The 17209-nt window shown below is 37.5% G+C and overlaps 1 protein-coding gene across 5 annotated transcripts in view; it reads left to right on the top strand.

Moving 5' to 3' along the window:
- Positions 1-17209, top strand: part of strbp (spermatid perinuclear RNA binding protein) — a 79459-nt gene that overhangs the window by 38622 nt on the left and 23628 nt on the right. For all 5 annotated transcript variants that reach the window (NM_001113926.1, XM_012953216.3, XM_012953217.3 and 2 more), the window contains 3 exon segments: positions 4936-5156; positions 9370-9535; positions 11648-11792. In NM_001113926.1, the coding sequence (NP_001107398.1) occupies positions 4936-5156; positions 9370-9535; positions 11648-11792 (532 nt within the window).

Raw genomic sequence — 17209 nt, forward strand, 5'->3', positions numbered from 1 at the left:
TTACATTGTTGAAGGCTTGATAAAGGGCATGTACTTAGCCCGACACATTACATATGTGTTTCTTTTTTAATACACTTTTTTGCATTGAAGATGATCCTTGTGCCTTTTGAATGTATATATATATTCTAGAAGTTGCTATTAAATCCTACATAATTGTGTATACATGTAGTAAGAGACCTATTGCAGCCTTTATTCAGTGGCGGGGGCCTGTTAATTCTCAAACACGGTGTGAGATGATTTGCCCAGATATCTAATCCAAACATTCCCATACAGACATAAGAGAATTGAATCTTTTTCGTATACTTCATCCTGTGCTGTTAAGAAAGCATTTCTGACATAAACAGAGACCAATAATAAACTTAAAGGAGAACTAAACCCCTCACATAATTTCTTAAAAAACACCCCCCCTTTATAGGCATTGAGTCCCCTAAGTGAATTGCCGAATTGATTTTATAAATACATACACAGACCTGCGTTTCATAACCGCGTTTGAGCAAGTGCGAGGATTAGTAGTGCTGCACATTTGTTCCTGATGCTTGACTTTTGGATTGAGCTGCTGCTGCTGGGGCAAGTTCATGTGCATACAGATCTAGTGCGGAGATAAGGAAGGAGTATGACTAATGCGCATGCGTCTGATTAGTATGAAGATTTATTGCGCAAGTCTGTGTCGGAGCTGTGAAGAAGAAAAGGAAGGGGGAGAGCTGCTATTGAGTAATGTTACTATTGGAATGTGAATCAGTCAGAGGCTGACAGGAGATTATGGCAGAGGTAATTAAAGTTCGGGAGGGGTCAGAAGAAATTGTTGCTGTCCATTGCTGTCCATCTGAAATAGTTCCCACATACAGTGGGGTTTATCTCTCCTTTAAAGCAGCTAAATATTTCCAGCTTCCAATTTAGTATTAAACATGGGAGCTCAAGAAATGAATTGGCATTTTCATGTTATTCTTGTTCTTGCTCTCCTTTGTATATGCAAAGCAATTAAGAAAGGGAAACGTGTACTTCTTAAAGAGCATGAAAGGTGAAATCACTGGCAGGTGCCAGATATTAGGCACCCCGGTGATTGCAATCATCTAATACCCTGAGCCAGTGATTCTAGAAAACGGCTATGGCCTTGAGCATTTCTAAGGCTGATGCCACACGTGGCGTTTTTACGCTGCGTGTTTTCTCAGCCTAAAAACGCTGCACAAGCCACACAGCCCCTGACTATGGCGTTTTTCAGCCTAGAACTGGTGACGTAAGCAAATCCCGTTTCCATGGTGCTAATAGTGCAAAATAGTAAAAAACGCTATGTATTTCAGCTAGGTCTGGCAGCTGCCTTTGTGTATACATAGGAATAGCTTGCTTTGCAAATACTGACGTATTTCAGCCAACGCTTGAAAAATCCGTGCTAAGGCGTTTTTTAGTGTATTTACGCTTTGTGTGGTTTGCCTCGAGTCTTTTCAAGTTATTTCTATGGATGATGATATCGGGCGTTTTTCAGCCACTGAGAGAATTAGAAAATACGCAGCGTAAAAACGCCACGTGTGGCATCAGCCTAAAGGAGCACCACAGAACAATTGTCTTCTTCTGCTTCTTCTTTCTTCAATGGGCCAGGCCAGTGCATGCAAAGTACAGTAAAAAGCCTGATTTTTGCTTAAGGAACGAAGGAAGATCTCTTCTTGTTGCTCACTCAGAAATCATATGTTTATTTCCCTCCTAGACACATCTTTGTTTTTACAGTCAAACCTTGCAGCTAGCATGGCATGTATCAGCCCCACTCACTAAACATGCTCTGGTAGGTTTACATTTCCATGAGTAACATAGTAGCATACATAGTTAGTTAGGTTGAAAAAAGACATCCATCCATCAAGTTCAACCTTAATGCCTATATATCACCTGCCTAACTGCTAGTTGATCCAGAGGAAAGCAAAAACCCCATCTGAAGCCTATATAATTTGCTGCAGTCCCTGGATCAACTTGTACTAAGAGCTATCTCCCATAACCCTGTATTCCCTCACTTGCTAAAAAGTCATCCAACCCCTTCTTAAAGCTATATAATGTATCAGCCAGCATGACTGATTTAGGGAGAGCATTCCGCAACTTCACAACTCTCACAGTAAAATATCCTTTCCAAAAATTTAAACAGGACCTCCTTTCTTCTCCTCCTTTCTTTTAAACGGAGTGGGTGGCCTTGTGTCAGTTTGAGAGACCTACTGGTAAATAAAGCATTAGAGAGGTTATTATATGATCCCCTTATATAGTTATAAATAGTTATCATAGCGCCTCTTCTCCAGTGTAAAAAAAAAAAAAAACCTAACTTGGCCGGTCTTTCTTCATAACTGAGACTTTCCATACCCTTTACCAGCTTTGTTGCCCTTCTCTGGACCCTCTCTAATTCAATAATGTCCCGTTTGAGCACTGGAGACCAAAACTGAACAGCATATTCTAGATGGGGCCTTACCAGCGCTCTGTAAAGGGGAAGAATAACCCCCTCCTCCTGTGAATCTATTCCCCTTTCAATACAGCTCAAAACCTTGTTTGCCCTTGCAGCTGCTGCCTGGCATTGCTTGCTACAGCCAAGTTTATTATCTACAAGGACTCCAAGGTCCTTCTCCATTATGGATTTGCCTAGTGCAGTCCCATTAAGGGTATAAGTGGCTGCATATTTTTTACATCCCAGGTGCATGACCTTACATTTATTTACATAATAAAGTTAAACAAAGTTGGCCCCAGTACAGAACCCTGAGGGACCCCACTGAGAACCTTACTCCAAGTAGAGAATGTACCATTAACAACCACCCTCTGTACCCGATCCTGTAGCCAGTTTCCTATCAATGTGCAAACAACTTCACTAAGACCAACAGACCTTAGTTCAGAAAGCAGTTGTTTGTGGGGAACGGTATCAAATGCTTTGGCAAAATCCAAATAGATCACATCTACTGCATCCCCACTGTCCAGCTTCTTACTAACTTCATCATAAAAAGCAATTACATTTATGTGACATGACCTGCCCTTCATAAAGCCATGCTTATTACTGCTCATAATGCCATTGTCCAGAACATAATTTTGTATGTGATCTCTTAACAAGCCTATTATTGCCAGGCAGAGATCTTAACCCCTTTTGAAATATAGGAATGACATTAGCTTTCCTCCAATCCATAGGTACCATACCAGATGAAAGTGGGTCTGAGAATATCCGAAACAGAGGCCACTGTAAAACTGACCCTGGCTCTCTCAGTACCCGAGGGTGTATTCCATTTGGCCCATGTGCCTTGTTCACATTAATCTTGTGTAAACCTTTATGTACCATATCCTGCATCAACCACTGACTAGTTTGGGCTGAGCCAACAGTGCAGCTATTGGCCGGTAGAACAGGGTTGATGTATTGTTTTTTTGTTGGTATTTACAGTTTTTAAGCTACTGATATACAGGTATGGGATCTGTTATTTGGAAATCTGAGTCTCCGAATTACAGGAGACTCCCATAGACTCTATTTTAATAAAACAATTTTTAAAAATGAGTTCCATTTTCCTCTGTAATAATAAATTAGTACCTTGTACTTGATCCTAACTAAGATAGAATTAGTCCTTATTAAAGGCAAAACAAATTTATTGGATATACTTAATGTTTATATGATTTTTTAGTAGACGTAAGGTATGGAGATTCAAATTACGGAAAGGTCACAAACATTCTGGATAACAGGTCCCATACCTGTATAATGTTTACTCCTCTGTGAAATACATAACTACGTACCCAAATGGATGTATAAAAAAAACCCAGACAGTAGTGTGCACCTCTTAGTGCTGTTTCAGGGAACACTTCTTTTGTGCGTCTGGCTGCGTTTTGGACATTACAAAGAATAGCAAATCCAACCATGGTGCAGAGTGCAGCTGTCAGGTTTGGGGATGGGTAGAGGATATGAAGGGGATACCTATACGCCTCCCCCCACCAGCCCCTCATGAATACAGTGCATTAAACCCTCAACCTTAGAGACTAATAAAAATGAAGGTTGATATGTAATATATTTGGGATTAAATAATAATCACAGTTAATAATACATACCCTAGGGGAAGAAAAACAGACATAAAAAATGTTGTTAAGCTGTGGTGAGCACTGCAATAAAAAAAGGACTGAGCAGTCACTGAAAATTTAGATTTCTTATATTATTTCTCTGATTTAGTTTTTTCCTGTCTTCAGCATTTGCATTGATACATTTACTTTTTGGAGGAATTTATAGCTTCCATAGCTAATTATGTATGAGCATTTGAAGCATACATCCATTTCAAATAATGCTTCAGAGTCTGCAAGTAAATGTAGCAAGCAAGACACTGAAATGAGACAATGCAGAGTGATTGTTTTTGCATGTTTAGAAACAAATATATGTTTTCTGTTCTGTCGGGTTTTCAGCAATCCTTAAAGATTTATTTCTAAGCACTAGACCAGAAACACAATCTATATAAAACATACAGATGCAGCCAAGATTCTTTACCATGTTGTCACGTTGGCTGAGAGGTTGGGGGTCCAGTTCCTTATTATTATTTTTAACATTAAGATGTATTTATAAATCACCAACATATGCTCCAGCGCTGTACAATAAATGGGTTTATACATTGGACATAATTACATACAAAGCAACCAATAGCCAATACAATAGGTGAAGAGGGCCCTGTCCAATAGAGCTTACAATCTATAAGAATAAGGAGTTAAGTCACAAGGTCTGGGAATGGGCAAAATCAGAGCTAAGCAATTTAAGAGATGTAGCACAGGGTATTGCTTATAGCAGCCTACTGAGGCTGCAGTACTCATTTCACTAAAACAAACTGTTAGTAGAAAAAGTAGGCTTATAAGTGTTATGTTTGTTCTGAGACTGCAGTGCATTGGTGTGGAGTCTTTTCATGGCAGCATGAATTACATTGCTACTCTTATTAACATGTATTTGTCATTCTCGATTTGTAGAGATCCATACGGTCTTTTGCTAACGATGATCGCCATGTCATGGCAAAACACTCCATCATATACCCATCTCCAGAGGAGCTAGAAGCTGTCCAGAACATGGTGTCTACTGTAGAATGTGCTCTGAAGCATGTCTCTGATTGGATGGATGAGCACAAGTGTATAAAAAAAATTGAGAATGAACCTCAGATCACGAAAGAAAACACTGAGGACAGTCCAGCTAAGTAAGCACTATAAATATATATAATTGTACTGTGTATAACTCTTTTTTATGTTGCTAATGCCAATCATAGTTTAAAAATTCTATAAATGTAGCCAGAACAAAATGGAACTTGCTAAAAGTGTGATGAAATAGCTATAATTTTAAATAACTGAGTTCATTTATAACTGACCTGCTCATTGAATTAGTCTTCACAGTTCAGGGGTAGCATTTACATTTGTTTCCTTTTTTAAAATTTCAAAATAGATGCAGTCCTTACTCTCTGATATATTTAGAAATGTAGTCTGAGTGCCCTCTGCTGTTCAGAACAACAAAAGCGCATATCTTCACCACACAAAGGGCCCATTTATGATTGCTCAAGCTTTCTCATGCTCAGGCAGTCATAATGGAAACCTCACAGGTTTTTCTTTATTCCAAAAGCCCTAACTTGTGAAGATTGCAGAGCCTTTTTTTGCACAAAACTTGTGATTATTAAACTCACACAGGGTTTTCTTAATTATTGCCTGTCCACGAAAGCTTAGGCAGTCCGGCCAGTCTCTGGATGAACTTTGTACTCTAAGTTAATGTCAATAACTTAATATTTTCTCACTTTCTAAAAACCCATCTTCACCTTCTTGAAGCTGTCTAATGTAATGCCAGTACAACAGCCTCGAGGAGAGAATTCCACAGTTCCACTCCACAGCTCTCACTATAAATTATGCTTTCTACATCAACAGATTACACTTTTTTTCTTCTAATCTGAATGGATGCCCTATTATTCACTGGATCTACCAGTTGATAAAGTATCAAAAGTTTATTGTATGGGCCCCTTGTATATTTAGACATAGTTATCATACCCCCTTTATCCTCAGTAGATTAAGGCACTGGTCTTGATGCAAATAGACCATTAGTACCTAAACATCTTTACAGAACTTGTAAAAATACATGCATTACCAGGTCTTGTATATCCAGCAACAAATAGTTTATTCTTAAATTATCACTCTTGTCTTTTTTTCCACTGATTATTATTCTTTATGCTTTATTTTGATATATTCTTTATATTATCAGGACCAAAATGTTGATTTAATAAATAAGTACATTGTTAATGTTCTTGGTGTGTATCAGCATCTTTCTCAAATGTTAAATATTATATACTTATACTTATATAGTTTATATATTCTAACTTAATCTAAAAATGTAAAATGACTAGTATGAATAGATTCCTTTTAATTTCTTATGGTTTGCATGGAGGGAAATAAATAACAGAGAAAGCAATAGTATTGCTGTGAACAAGTTGGTCTACAGTGAAATCAGCCATCCCTTCTAGTAAACTACAAGGCTTTGTATGAATCAGGCATAAAGTAGTCTCTTTGGCATAAAAATGAAGAGCAGCTGTCCTGTATAGAGGCATAGACAATTACATTTGTCTACCCTTTGTTTATATTAAGGATTAAAGCTTTAGCCAACAAAAAAATATTTGAAATATATAGAAGATATGAGATGATGTAAAGAAAAGAAATCTAAAGATTTAAAATAAGGGATGTAGGTCAAAAGCCTACATTACTTTGACGCTTCCTTAATGTTTGGAGTGTAATGTAATGAATGCTAGGTCAGTGTGCCCTAAGGATAGTATCATATTAAGTAGCACAGCTTCCTGCTTTTTGGCTGTTTTCCACGTTTTTAATACCACAGTGTAAAAGTCGTTTGGGAACCTGAGGAGCTGATAATCAATCTCCTAAGTGCTTCTCAGGTCAAGTGAAATAGACCTGCAGAGGTTGAGTTGCTCCAAAGAATTATATCCAAGCCTGCAACTGGCTTTATCTAGTGGAAAAATCTGCCCCTAGCTCTTATATCCCCAGTATAAGTGAGAGAAGAGTAGAAATAGATAACCCATCCTTCATCGCTTGGTAGAGCCAGAGCTATTTTTATTCTTACTAGTGTAAGAAAAAACTCTTTTACCCCTTTTGCTGGAATTGTTTGGTCATTTTTAGTCCTCGTTGCTTCCTTTTGAATTAAAATAAAATATTTCAATGTATTCTTTATTATTTTTTTACCAGCCTATTTTTATTTTTTTATTTTTTTTTACAAATGTTAATATAACCATGATGTCATTAGGGTTGAGGAGACTGCCTCATACAGCTACAAATAAACAAAAGGAATTCTGGGAATGAATTCCAAACAAGCTCCAAGAAAGGTTTATCCTATAGGCTAAAGCTCACCCACTGAAATTGTTTGCTCTAGTATTTTGAATACAGGTAACATAAAATGTGGTATTTTAATTTTTTGCCCAAAAATAAAGAGCATGTTCTGACCTTTCCAGAGATGTATGTATTATCTTTTTCTTTATGAACATTGTTAAATGTGTATATGTATGCATACGCATATGCTTTATCTATAAAGGTATATAGAAAGCTTAGAATTAGAGGAAAGCCATCTCTCATAAAAGGTTCCAAGCATAATATGTTGCATACCTCCTACCATGTGCCAACGTGCATCATTCTTTTTGCCAATTGTATTAATTAAGGAATATCTATGGTTTCTGTTATTTCTGACACTAAACAAGAATATGGAGCCAGTTTCAATTTAGCACTTTCTGATTCCGAGGAACTTCAGAGGACTGGATAAAACTAATTACCAGTCCACTGAGAAGCACCTTGATAATGAGCTGCCTAAGGCTACAGGCAAATAACAACAGAATACACAAATGTGAAGAGAGCACCACTCGCAGGGTTCTTGCTTAAAAAGGCTTTATTTCAGAAAGGCTTCTTTACCCATGTTGGATTTGTCAGAATGTGTACTTTTCAAAAATATATATGGCTTTCTGGTTTTTTCTGTACAGTTAGGGGGTCTTACAGCACATAATACAGTCATTGGGCTTTTTTTTTTGCTAAAAATGAGTTGCCAGATCAGAAAATTCATATGCACTTTTTTCATTTGGTTGCCTCTATACACCACCTACTTTGGTAAATATTTGCATATTGGGCCCCAAACTGTTCAGTAGACCTCTAGCGTTCATATTTAGGGTGATGTGTCATTGTATGTTAAAAATGTTGCAAGATAAATGTAGCAAATTGCAACAAATTTAGACTATTTTCAGAAAAGTCATAAAAAATGCTAAATTAAGGAAAGCTTTGCAGATTGGTGCTTTGGTGTAGAAAGGTGTTTTTACCCATGTTGGATCCATCAGAATGTTTACTTTCCAAGAATATATTTTTTTCTGGGCGTCTCTATACATTCAGTGGGTCTTACGACACATAATACACAACCAATGGCACTTACAGTATTTGCCAAAGCAAGTGAACTAATTTTAATTTAAAGTCTGTACATGTCACATACTTTGGTAAATCTGTTTCTCTTACTCCCATGCAACTGGAGGAGTCACAAGCCGGACTTGGATTTCTTACTATTGAGTGCTATTTTCATATCTACTGGGAGTTGCTGTCTTAGGGTGAAATCATTCCAACTTGCAGCTCAGCAGTAAAGTGTCACATGGCTGTGGCACCCTGGGAACTGAAGAATATGGCTACCCCCATGTCAAATTTCAAAATTAAATATAAAAAGAAATTTGTGTTTTTGAAAAACAAATTTCAATGCAGGATTCTGCTGGCGAAGTTCTGTTAACTGATGTGTTTTGGAAAAAACAAGACAGTACTCTAAGACTTTAATATGTCTGTTTGTAAATCTCTTTTCTGCGTGCCTAAGGGAAAAAAGCATAAGGCTGACACAGCAGATGAGGCTTGTTTTAGTGTACTAAAGATATGCTTGAGTACTGCTTCCTGCAGGCTAAGCACTATCCACCTCTAAGGGTAACTGGTTATTCATAGCTCAGGTAGAATAATCCTCCTAGTGCAATGCTGTAACCCACTGCAATATCTCTACATGATGTAAATAATAGTCTTGCAGATGGTATTCACACTATTTACCATTCTGATGAACTCTTACGCTTCTTTTGTATTCTGCCGCAGGAGTTTCTGTTATATATATTGTAATTATACCTTAAGGAATTCTAAAACTAACACAAAATTTTCACTAAATGAAGCAGTAGTGCTATGACCAAAATTCTTTGTGTATGTATATCTGTATTTATAAAGTGCTGCTTATGTACGCAGCGCTGTACAGTAGAATAGATTAATACAATGGATAGAACGTGGGTGAGTTTTTGTGTATTGAGCTCTGATCTCTGTTTTAAATAGTTTGTTACATAGGTAAAAGCACTATTTTTTTTCCCCCCATTTTAGGGAAGAAAGTGGCCGAGTACTATGTGGAGTCATGAGGATTGGCCTGGTTGCCAAAGGCTTGCTAATTAAAGATGATATGGACTTAGAGCTGGTTCTCATGTGTAAGGAAAAGCCATCAGAAAGCTTGTTAGCCACAGTCACAGAAAACCTTCCCCTACAAATCCAGGTGAGCTTTAGCTTTGTCTTTCTTAAAAACATCATCAATTGAACAGGAAACTTATTCTTTTCTTCCAAAATGACTAAAAATGTAAATAAATGTAATAATTAACAAAAATAAGCACAAAAGGATTTTTTTTGGCATTGGATTTTTGCTTATTTTAGTCATTATCAAGTAGAGGGAAATGTTTTATAACAGACAAAAAGAAAATCAGTCACAAAAAATAAGAATTGTTTGCTTAAATAGAAAATGGCATTCATATATTTTGGATCTTTTTAAATGATGGGTTTGACGACAGATTCCATACCTATAACTTGATGGGCATTCTCTCTTCTTAGGCCTCTGCTCCTTTTCACCTATTGTCTGTGCTTAGCTTTACATCAAGGTCTCAGAGTTTTACAATGCTATTTGATTATACTGGGGAACATTCTTTTATACTAATTCAGCAGTGCAGCACTGAAATTTAATAAGTGTTCAGTTTTAAAGTGATAAGTGAGAAGTTTATTGTAACTTCAACATCCCTCACAAAATCAGTTTTGCAGTGTAGCAATAGTTTAAAGTTTCTTTGCATCACAGTTTTTTTGTCCCTTAGTTAAATGGTTGATCTAATGAATGTAAAGGTGAATCTTACACTCTACACAGGTAAGTGATGCCTAAAGCTAATATGTCATTGGTTGGTGCAATTAAAGCCCCATTATGAAGGTGTAGTGGGTGTTAGAGGTGTTTTTAATGAGATCCATGGATGAAAAATTAAAAATCTGGCCATGTATACCCAAATTGGGGTTTATTAAAAGGATTGGGTGGGAACAAAGTAAAAAAGAGAATACAATGCATGCACAATAAAGATCTCATTTTCTTACATTGACATTCCTGAACCCAGCATAAGACTAATAATACATTAAAACGCTGACATGGGGCAGATTTATCTACTAGAAAGCTACATTATATCTGCACCAGGACATTGCTGAGAAGCTGTAGAAAGGAGGTGCAGTGGTCAGTCATTATTTAGAGGTGCCCAAGTAAGAAGTTTTCTCCAGGGCCCATGAGCTGGACATCTTATTGGCTGTACTGGTTACTGCACCTGCATTTTCTTACATTCTTCATTGTTACATCAACTGGTCAGTAAATTGTAAGATAAAAACACAAGCATAAAAGGTTGCACTTTTAAATTAAGAATCCATTACTACTCAATACATTCCCTTGGGAAATAAATGTAATACATTAAGTGCAAACATATGTGGCTTAACTGAGATGTAAGAAAGTTAATAGGAAGGAAGGAGAAACCATTTAAAAACTACAAGTCAGAGGGGACAAATGCATCTTTTAGAACCTATACATAAAATAACAAGTGCAATGTAAACAAGGCTCTGGGGCCTGATAGAATACATCTAGGACTACTTAGAGAGCTTAGTTTGATTATAGTCAAGCAATTAAATCTAAGTTTTCTCAGACTCCCTCCTTTCATAGATTGAAAGATAGCTGATGTTTTACCAATAAGTGAACCAAGTTAATTGTCTAAGCCTAAATTTGATTACTTTGAAAAAAATTGCTTACTTTTTTTTAATGAAGAACAGAGTATGTTACAATTACTTGAATTTTATGATTCTGGATGTTGGACAATGCCATGTTTGAACTAAGGTCTCTTAGGGCTCTGGCACACGGGGAGATTAGTCGCCCGCGACAAATCTCCCTGTTCACGGGTGACTAATCTCCCCAAAATACCATCCCACCGGCGATTTCGGGGAGATTAGTCGCCCGCAAACAGGGAGATTTGTTGCGGGCGACTAATTTCCCTGTGTGCCAGAGCCCTTAAGGTGCCCATACATATGAAGATTTGCTCGTTTGGCAAGGTCGCATCAACGAGCCGATGTGGTCCCCGATCTGACCGAATCTTTTAACCTGCTGATCGATATCTAGCCTATTTCAGGCCAGATATCGGTCTGGCATGGCCGTCGTTACTGCCCCTATACAGGCCGATAAGTTGCCGAATTGGTCCAATCGGTTCAGAATCCTTTAAAAATTGGGTTGCCACTGCAGGAGGGTGTATATTGACAAATATTTTATAGAACACTCAAACGCATATTTAACAATATGTTACGTTCAACTCAATTCAAATTTCAGAAAATCACAGAAGAAACCTACCAAGTGGAACAATGTGTGGAGGATGCATCTCTTATCATTCAAAGTTCCAAAGAACCTAAATTAACCCTAAAAGTAATTCTTACCTCCCCACTATTCAGAGAAGAGGAGGACCGGCCTGGTGGAGGTACTTTGTTTTTCTTCTGTCTCTAAATATTCTCTAAAAGCTTGCTGGCACTGCTCACGTACCATTATTATATAATTTTATGATTCTTTTAGTAATATTGTTCCTGTAAATTACCATCTATCCCTTCACTGTATCACAAATACACATATAAATTATTACTGGGTTGCACACATTTTAAAAAGTTTGTTAACATTGAAATTTGTTTTTTTTTCCCCTTTCGTTCTGTAGTTTTAAACAGAAATTTGTTTACACAACCTCAGTGCTGTTTCCAGGCAGTTTAGCAGTTGGTATGTCAGAATAATCTGTTTGTAACCTAAAATGTCACAGATAACCTGTGCTCATTTCTCATTTAACCTGTTGACCTCTTTATAGTAGCTGGTTTTGAAAATGAGATAAAACTTCAAAGACTTTTATTGTTTGTTGCAGCCATGAGGTTGGGTAAGTCCTGAGTAACACAGTACTAATGTGGCCATGATTTTGTTTATTTTTATTTCTATGGTTTTCCCCCTATCTTATTTTTATGGTCTGTTATATTTGCTTCAGCTTCCTAAGCCTGTCCCCTACAAACTTGCCAAGCAACACTGGACCTATGCCTTTGACCAACAGGCCACAATCTGTCATATCAACTGAGGCAGCCAGCCCACCTGGGCAAGATGGACTCCCTGTCGCTCCTGACATCTCTAGCCCCACCCTCTACTCTTTCTGTCCTTCCCACAAACATCAGCTATACAGTGTCAAATGTTGGTCAGTTAACACATACATGGGGCCATCTGGGAAGACATCTTGATTAAAAATAATTTCTGGAATAAAAGGGAATGCCAATGCAATACAGATGTGAAACAAGGTGAAATGTTTGGGGTCTAGAACTTCATTGTAAGTAGAATCTATAACTGGAAGTGGGTGGTTCCCATGCTCAAGTGTATTATAAGGATTATAATTTTTTAGTGTTGAATGGGCCAGCAGGACCACCTGCCTGCTTACAGACTATACTTTCTGAAAAAGTAAAAAAATAAAGTTCTCTCTCAGGATGCGTGTGTATTGTATATGCATTCCCCTATCTATTATATAAATATATTTTTGAAATATGTGCCTCAATTATAATTTTGTCTATAACTGACCAATATTTCCCCAGCTATGGTTTGACTACGCTAATCAAAATCCTAACAACACTGAGCAGCGTAGGTGCAGTGGACCTGTCCTGTGTGTATTTCATGCAGTCAGAATGATGCTTGTGTCTTCATGGGCTGACATTGTCCTTGAACTGGTTTTATGGTTCTGTTGTGTGATTGGACACAACTGCATATGCTATTTTGTACACGTTTGTACAGTTGCATGGCCAGTTGTTGACATGAATAATGTCACAGTATTTCTCTGCATCACACACATGAAGACCAGAGTTTGTAAACTGGAACCAAATATATCTTTACAATATTGCTACAGTATATAGACAGGAAGGCTTATTTATTTAGGGGGTAGCAAATAATATGCACAAAGCACTCTGCTTTTTGCCCACAATACATTCTTCTACTTTTGAGTTGTGCCTGGATATCTGGCATAGGTGTTCCCTGGCATGCCCTTATGCATTATTTAGACTGGCCAAGGCAGGCCCACCAGGGTACACAAAGGAACTCTGTACTTGAATCCCTCTCAGGGGAGGTGTTCAGTAAGTGCTTCTTGTGTAAAGTGTATGTATTGTAAAGGGTGCAATTATAGGGTGACGTGAAGAAGAATAATTCATTATTATTGCATATTTGTTGCTGTGTGGTTTCTGATCCATAAATGCAGTCATTTTATGTTTGTCTTAACTCTGTCTGTTTAAACATTTGTTTAAAGATCAGAAGCCATTTAGGTTGCCAAATATGCCAAAAATAAATATAAGGATAGTAAAAGTCACCAGTGCTTATGGCCACCTGCCATATAACTGATTTTATTTTTATAGCTATCTCTCTTAGGCCCTCTCCTATTCATCTTCTATCCAGAATTCTTAGACGGCAACCTGGCTGCTAGGATTATTAAAGCCAGCAACCAGATAATCAAAATTTAAATCCTCAAGATGACACAATGTCACTGCATAACAACTTACAGATTTCTCTTAGATAATGAAACACTACACTTTTAATATATTTTTTGAGTTGGGTCAAGATTGGCAATCTTGCTATTTTAACTGTTGCCTTAAAAAGTTAGTACACCTTTAATTTTAACTTTTAGTCAGCACATTTTTCTATTTTTTTTTTGTTCACTCGTGTTTTGTAGCCATGACAAGAAGCTGGATACAAATAGCACCATGTGTCATTGGCTTGTACTTGAAGTTAAGGGACAGGACAATTTTAAATCTAATTTATAGTGATTGATTACTATAGCTAACAGTAGACCCCAGGCCAATGCTGGGCTTCAGTGAAAAAAAGCGATGGGCCGGTGCATTGTCCTGCCAGCACTACTGTACTATACTGTAAATTAGAAAATTTGTTGCAAACAAAAAATCCTATTGGGTTTTTACATTTCTAAATATGTTTTAGTGGGGGTATGGTGCTCCAAATTACAAGATGATATCTAATGGGTAAAACCCCAGGTCCCAAGAATTAATGTTCATACCTGTAGTGTTTGTATTTCAGCATGTGTCCATGCTACTATTTTTGACCCCCTAAGTAAAAAAATATGAAGCAGAAATGGCATTGCCTTTTTATATTAGCCTCAGATTAATGTTTCTGGTTGACTGCAGAGCAGAGGTCTTAAACCCTGGTTTTTAAACTTGCCTTGGTAGCTTCCACCCACTTTTTCCAGGGTATCTACAAAGAGGCACATATGGATGGGCAGTTTTTGAGATTAGGATATTTTCCTTGATTAAGATGGTAAGCCAAGTTTGCTTGGGTCTGAAATATGTTCTGAAAAGGCCATCAGTGCTACTGATTTGATCCACATTTGCAATTTGGATAGTTAGTAACCAACCACTGTTTCTTTATGCAAATATAGTACATTTCTTAGGTGGGCGAATGGTCTGTGTGATTCAGAGACATATTGTGTTTAAAGTTGAGCTGTTGCTGTGCAGCCTGGTTCCTTAGCTGGCAATATACACTGAATCTTCTCTAGAAATGGATGGATCCAGCTACCAATGCAGAGCATGAAGACACTTCATTCTAATAATGTTAATGTACAAGACAGTCTGATGCAAGTCGTTCTCTTCTTGCCCTCACCCATAATCCTTTCATGTGTTCTTCTGTTAGGATTCTGCACACAGGTTCTGACTGGCTGTACAACTGTGCTGTGCAAATGGGCCTATAAGTTCAAATTAATCTACTAAATGTTTGGTAAAGACAATTGGATATTGGGTATCTAAGCACACCTTTAAAAATCCTCTTATTGCTGATTTTTTGGATGATTGTGCCCAGTTTGTTATATTGAAACTTTTCCTACAATTTACAGATGATTAGGTATAATAGGCAAGTAAAGCCCGACATGGCCTCTGTTTTTTTTGTCATGTGACATAGAATTCCTCTCCTGCTTTCCCGCAGTCTGCAGTCTATGACATTTCCATCTGAATACCACCAGCATAGACATACTAAACTTGAGAGGAAATTTTGGGGTTTCCACTTTGAAAAATGGACAACAAAACAAAAATGCAGTCAACTATATATTTCAATTTGCAAATAGTTGATTATAACATTCAGCTAGTTATTATTGTACAATGTAGACAAAATGTACGGTACTTTTTATTTGCTGTTGGCTTTTAACCTCAAATTTCTGTGACTGTCTGGTTGCTTAGAGACTAACTGACTTTATCAACCAGTTAGCAGTTTGAATGTCACAATGGAGGATGAATTGGAGAAGGCCTCTTTTGAAAGATAAGCACAAAAAAATAGAAAATTTGTAGCATTTGCATTAAAGGGCATGTCCTCCATGCCAGAGGTTTAGTTCAGTTGGAAAAGCCATTTTAAACATATATTTAACATACTATATAATATCCTGTCTACTAGCACTAGTGTGACACAAGCAGTTTCTCATAGAATGGGTTGTCTACCCCATTACACCTCCTATGTCACCACAATGTTGGCCATTATGTGGGAAGCAGAGACTTCACTTCTGCGTGTATACCAGCCTGCGCAATGTCAGAGAATGGTCTTTCTCAGATTGGCAGAATCTCATGATACAGGGCTGATTCAGATTTCCTTTACATGACAGGCCAGAAACCAGTGCAATTTGCATCAGAATGAAATATTCAAGCCTGTGTGGCAGTTGACAATTTTGGAACAGCTCCCCCTAAGCTTAGCTTCTCAGAGCTGCCTAGAGCATAATGTGCATGTGCATTGTCACGGACACTTCTGACAGAATCCAAAATGGTGCAGAACTCTGCCAGACAGGCAAATTATATGTATTCCCTTTTTTCTGGCTTTATCAATAAATTAGATTATTTTGAAAGGTGTACTTAAAACCGTAACAATGCTCCTTGGTACTTATCCATAATTTCTGAAGCTTTGCATTTGCTATTGTATGGGACACAGGTACCAAGTGATGTAAGAGGCAACATGTTGCCTAAAAAGTATGCTGGCCTGTAAGCCTCTATCTCACTAGCAATGCAGGCCAGAGACTGTCTTCAGTGTGTGTATAAATGAGTAATAACAAGAGCATTGTAAAATCCAGGTCTCATGCTGCATCTATGTGGCTCCTTTTTACCACAATAGTGCTATTAGACATGTCTGATGTCTTCAACTTTTCAATGTAAAAATACCCAAAAGTAGACAAGTTTTTCAAGACAACACATTCTACAGCCTTTCAGTCTGTTCAGTTTTTCATAACCACTCATTTATATTAGTTCTTACCTATATATATAAATATTTGTGAGCTTGGAGCAGATGTTCACATTGAAATATAATGCCTAAAACTCCATAAGCTTTGCAAGCTGCGTCTGTTAATACTTTTACCATCTAAAGGTGCAGTCCTACCAACAAAAGTAATTGTTAATCCCCATATGGCCCTTTATAGTTATTCCTTATTGTACCCTCAATGATTTTGTTTGGTTGGCACAAAAAATAAATCAGTCATTATAAAAAAAATATAATTTCTTTATTTATTTTTCAAGAAATTGGAAAAGAATAGAGGCCAAAAAAAATCCTTCAGAAAGTAGTTGCTTAGTCTAAATCCCAATTGGTTTATTAGGTTTCTGCCCAATAGTCCAGCCCAGTTGTTCCTTTTGATGTAGATCTGTGGGCTAGTGCGGCTGTGGGCCGATATTCACATTAGATTTGTGGGTTGCAGGTGGGTTTGGGCCAAGCTCTTTCTCCATCCTCCCTGCCAGCAACCTTACTGTGTGCCGCTTCCACTTCCGGCAGCCTCTATTTAAGTATATTATCAAGTATATTAATCAGTGTGTAGGTGTTTGATCTACCCAGGGGTTGCTGAAGTTCTGACTGGGCTGTTCCTGA

Source organism: Xenopus tropicalis, chromosome 8, assembly GCF_000004195.4.
Source record: "Xenopus tropicalis strain Nigerian chromosome 8, UCB_Xtro_10.0, whole genome shotgun sequence".
NCBI classification, from domain to species: Eukaryota; Metazoa; Chordata; class Amphibia; order Anura; family Pipidae; genus Xenopus; species Xenopus tropicalis.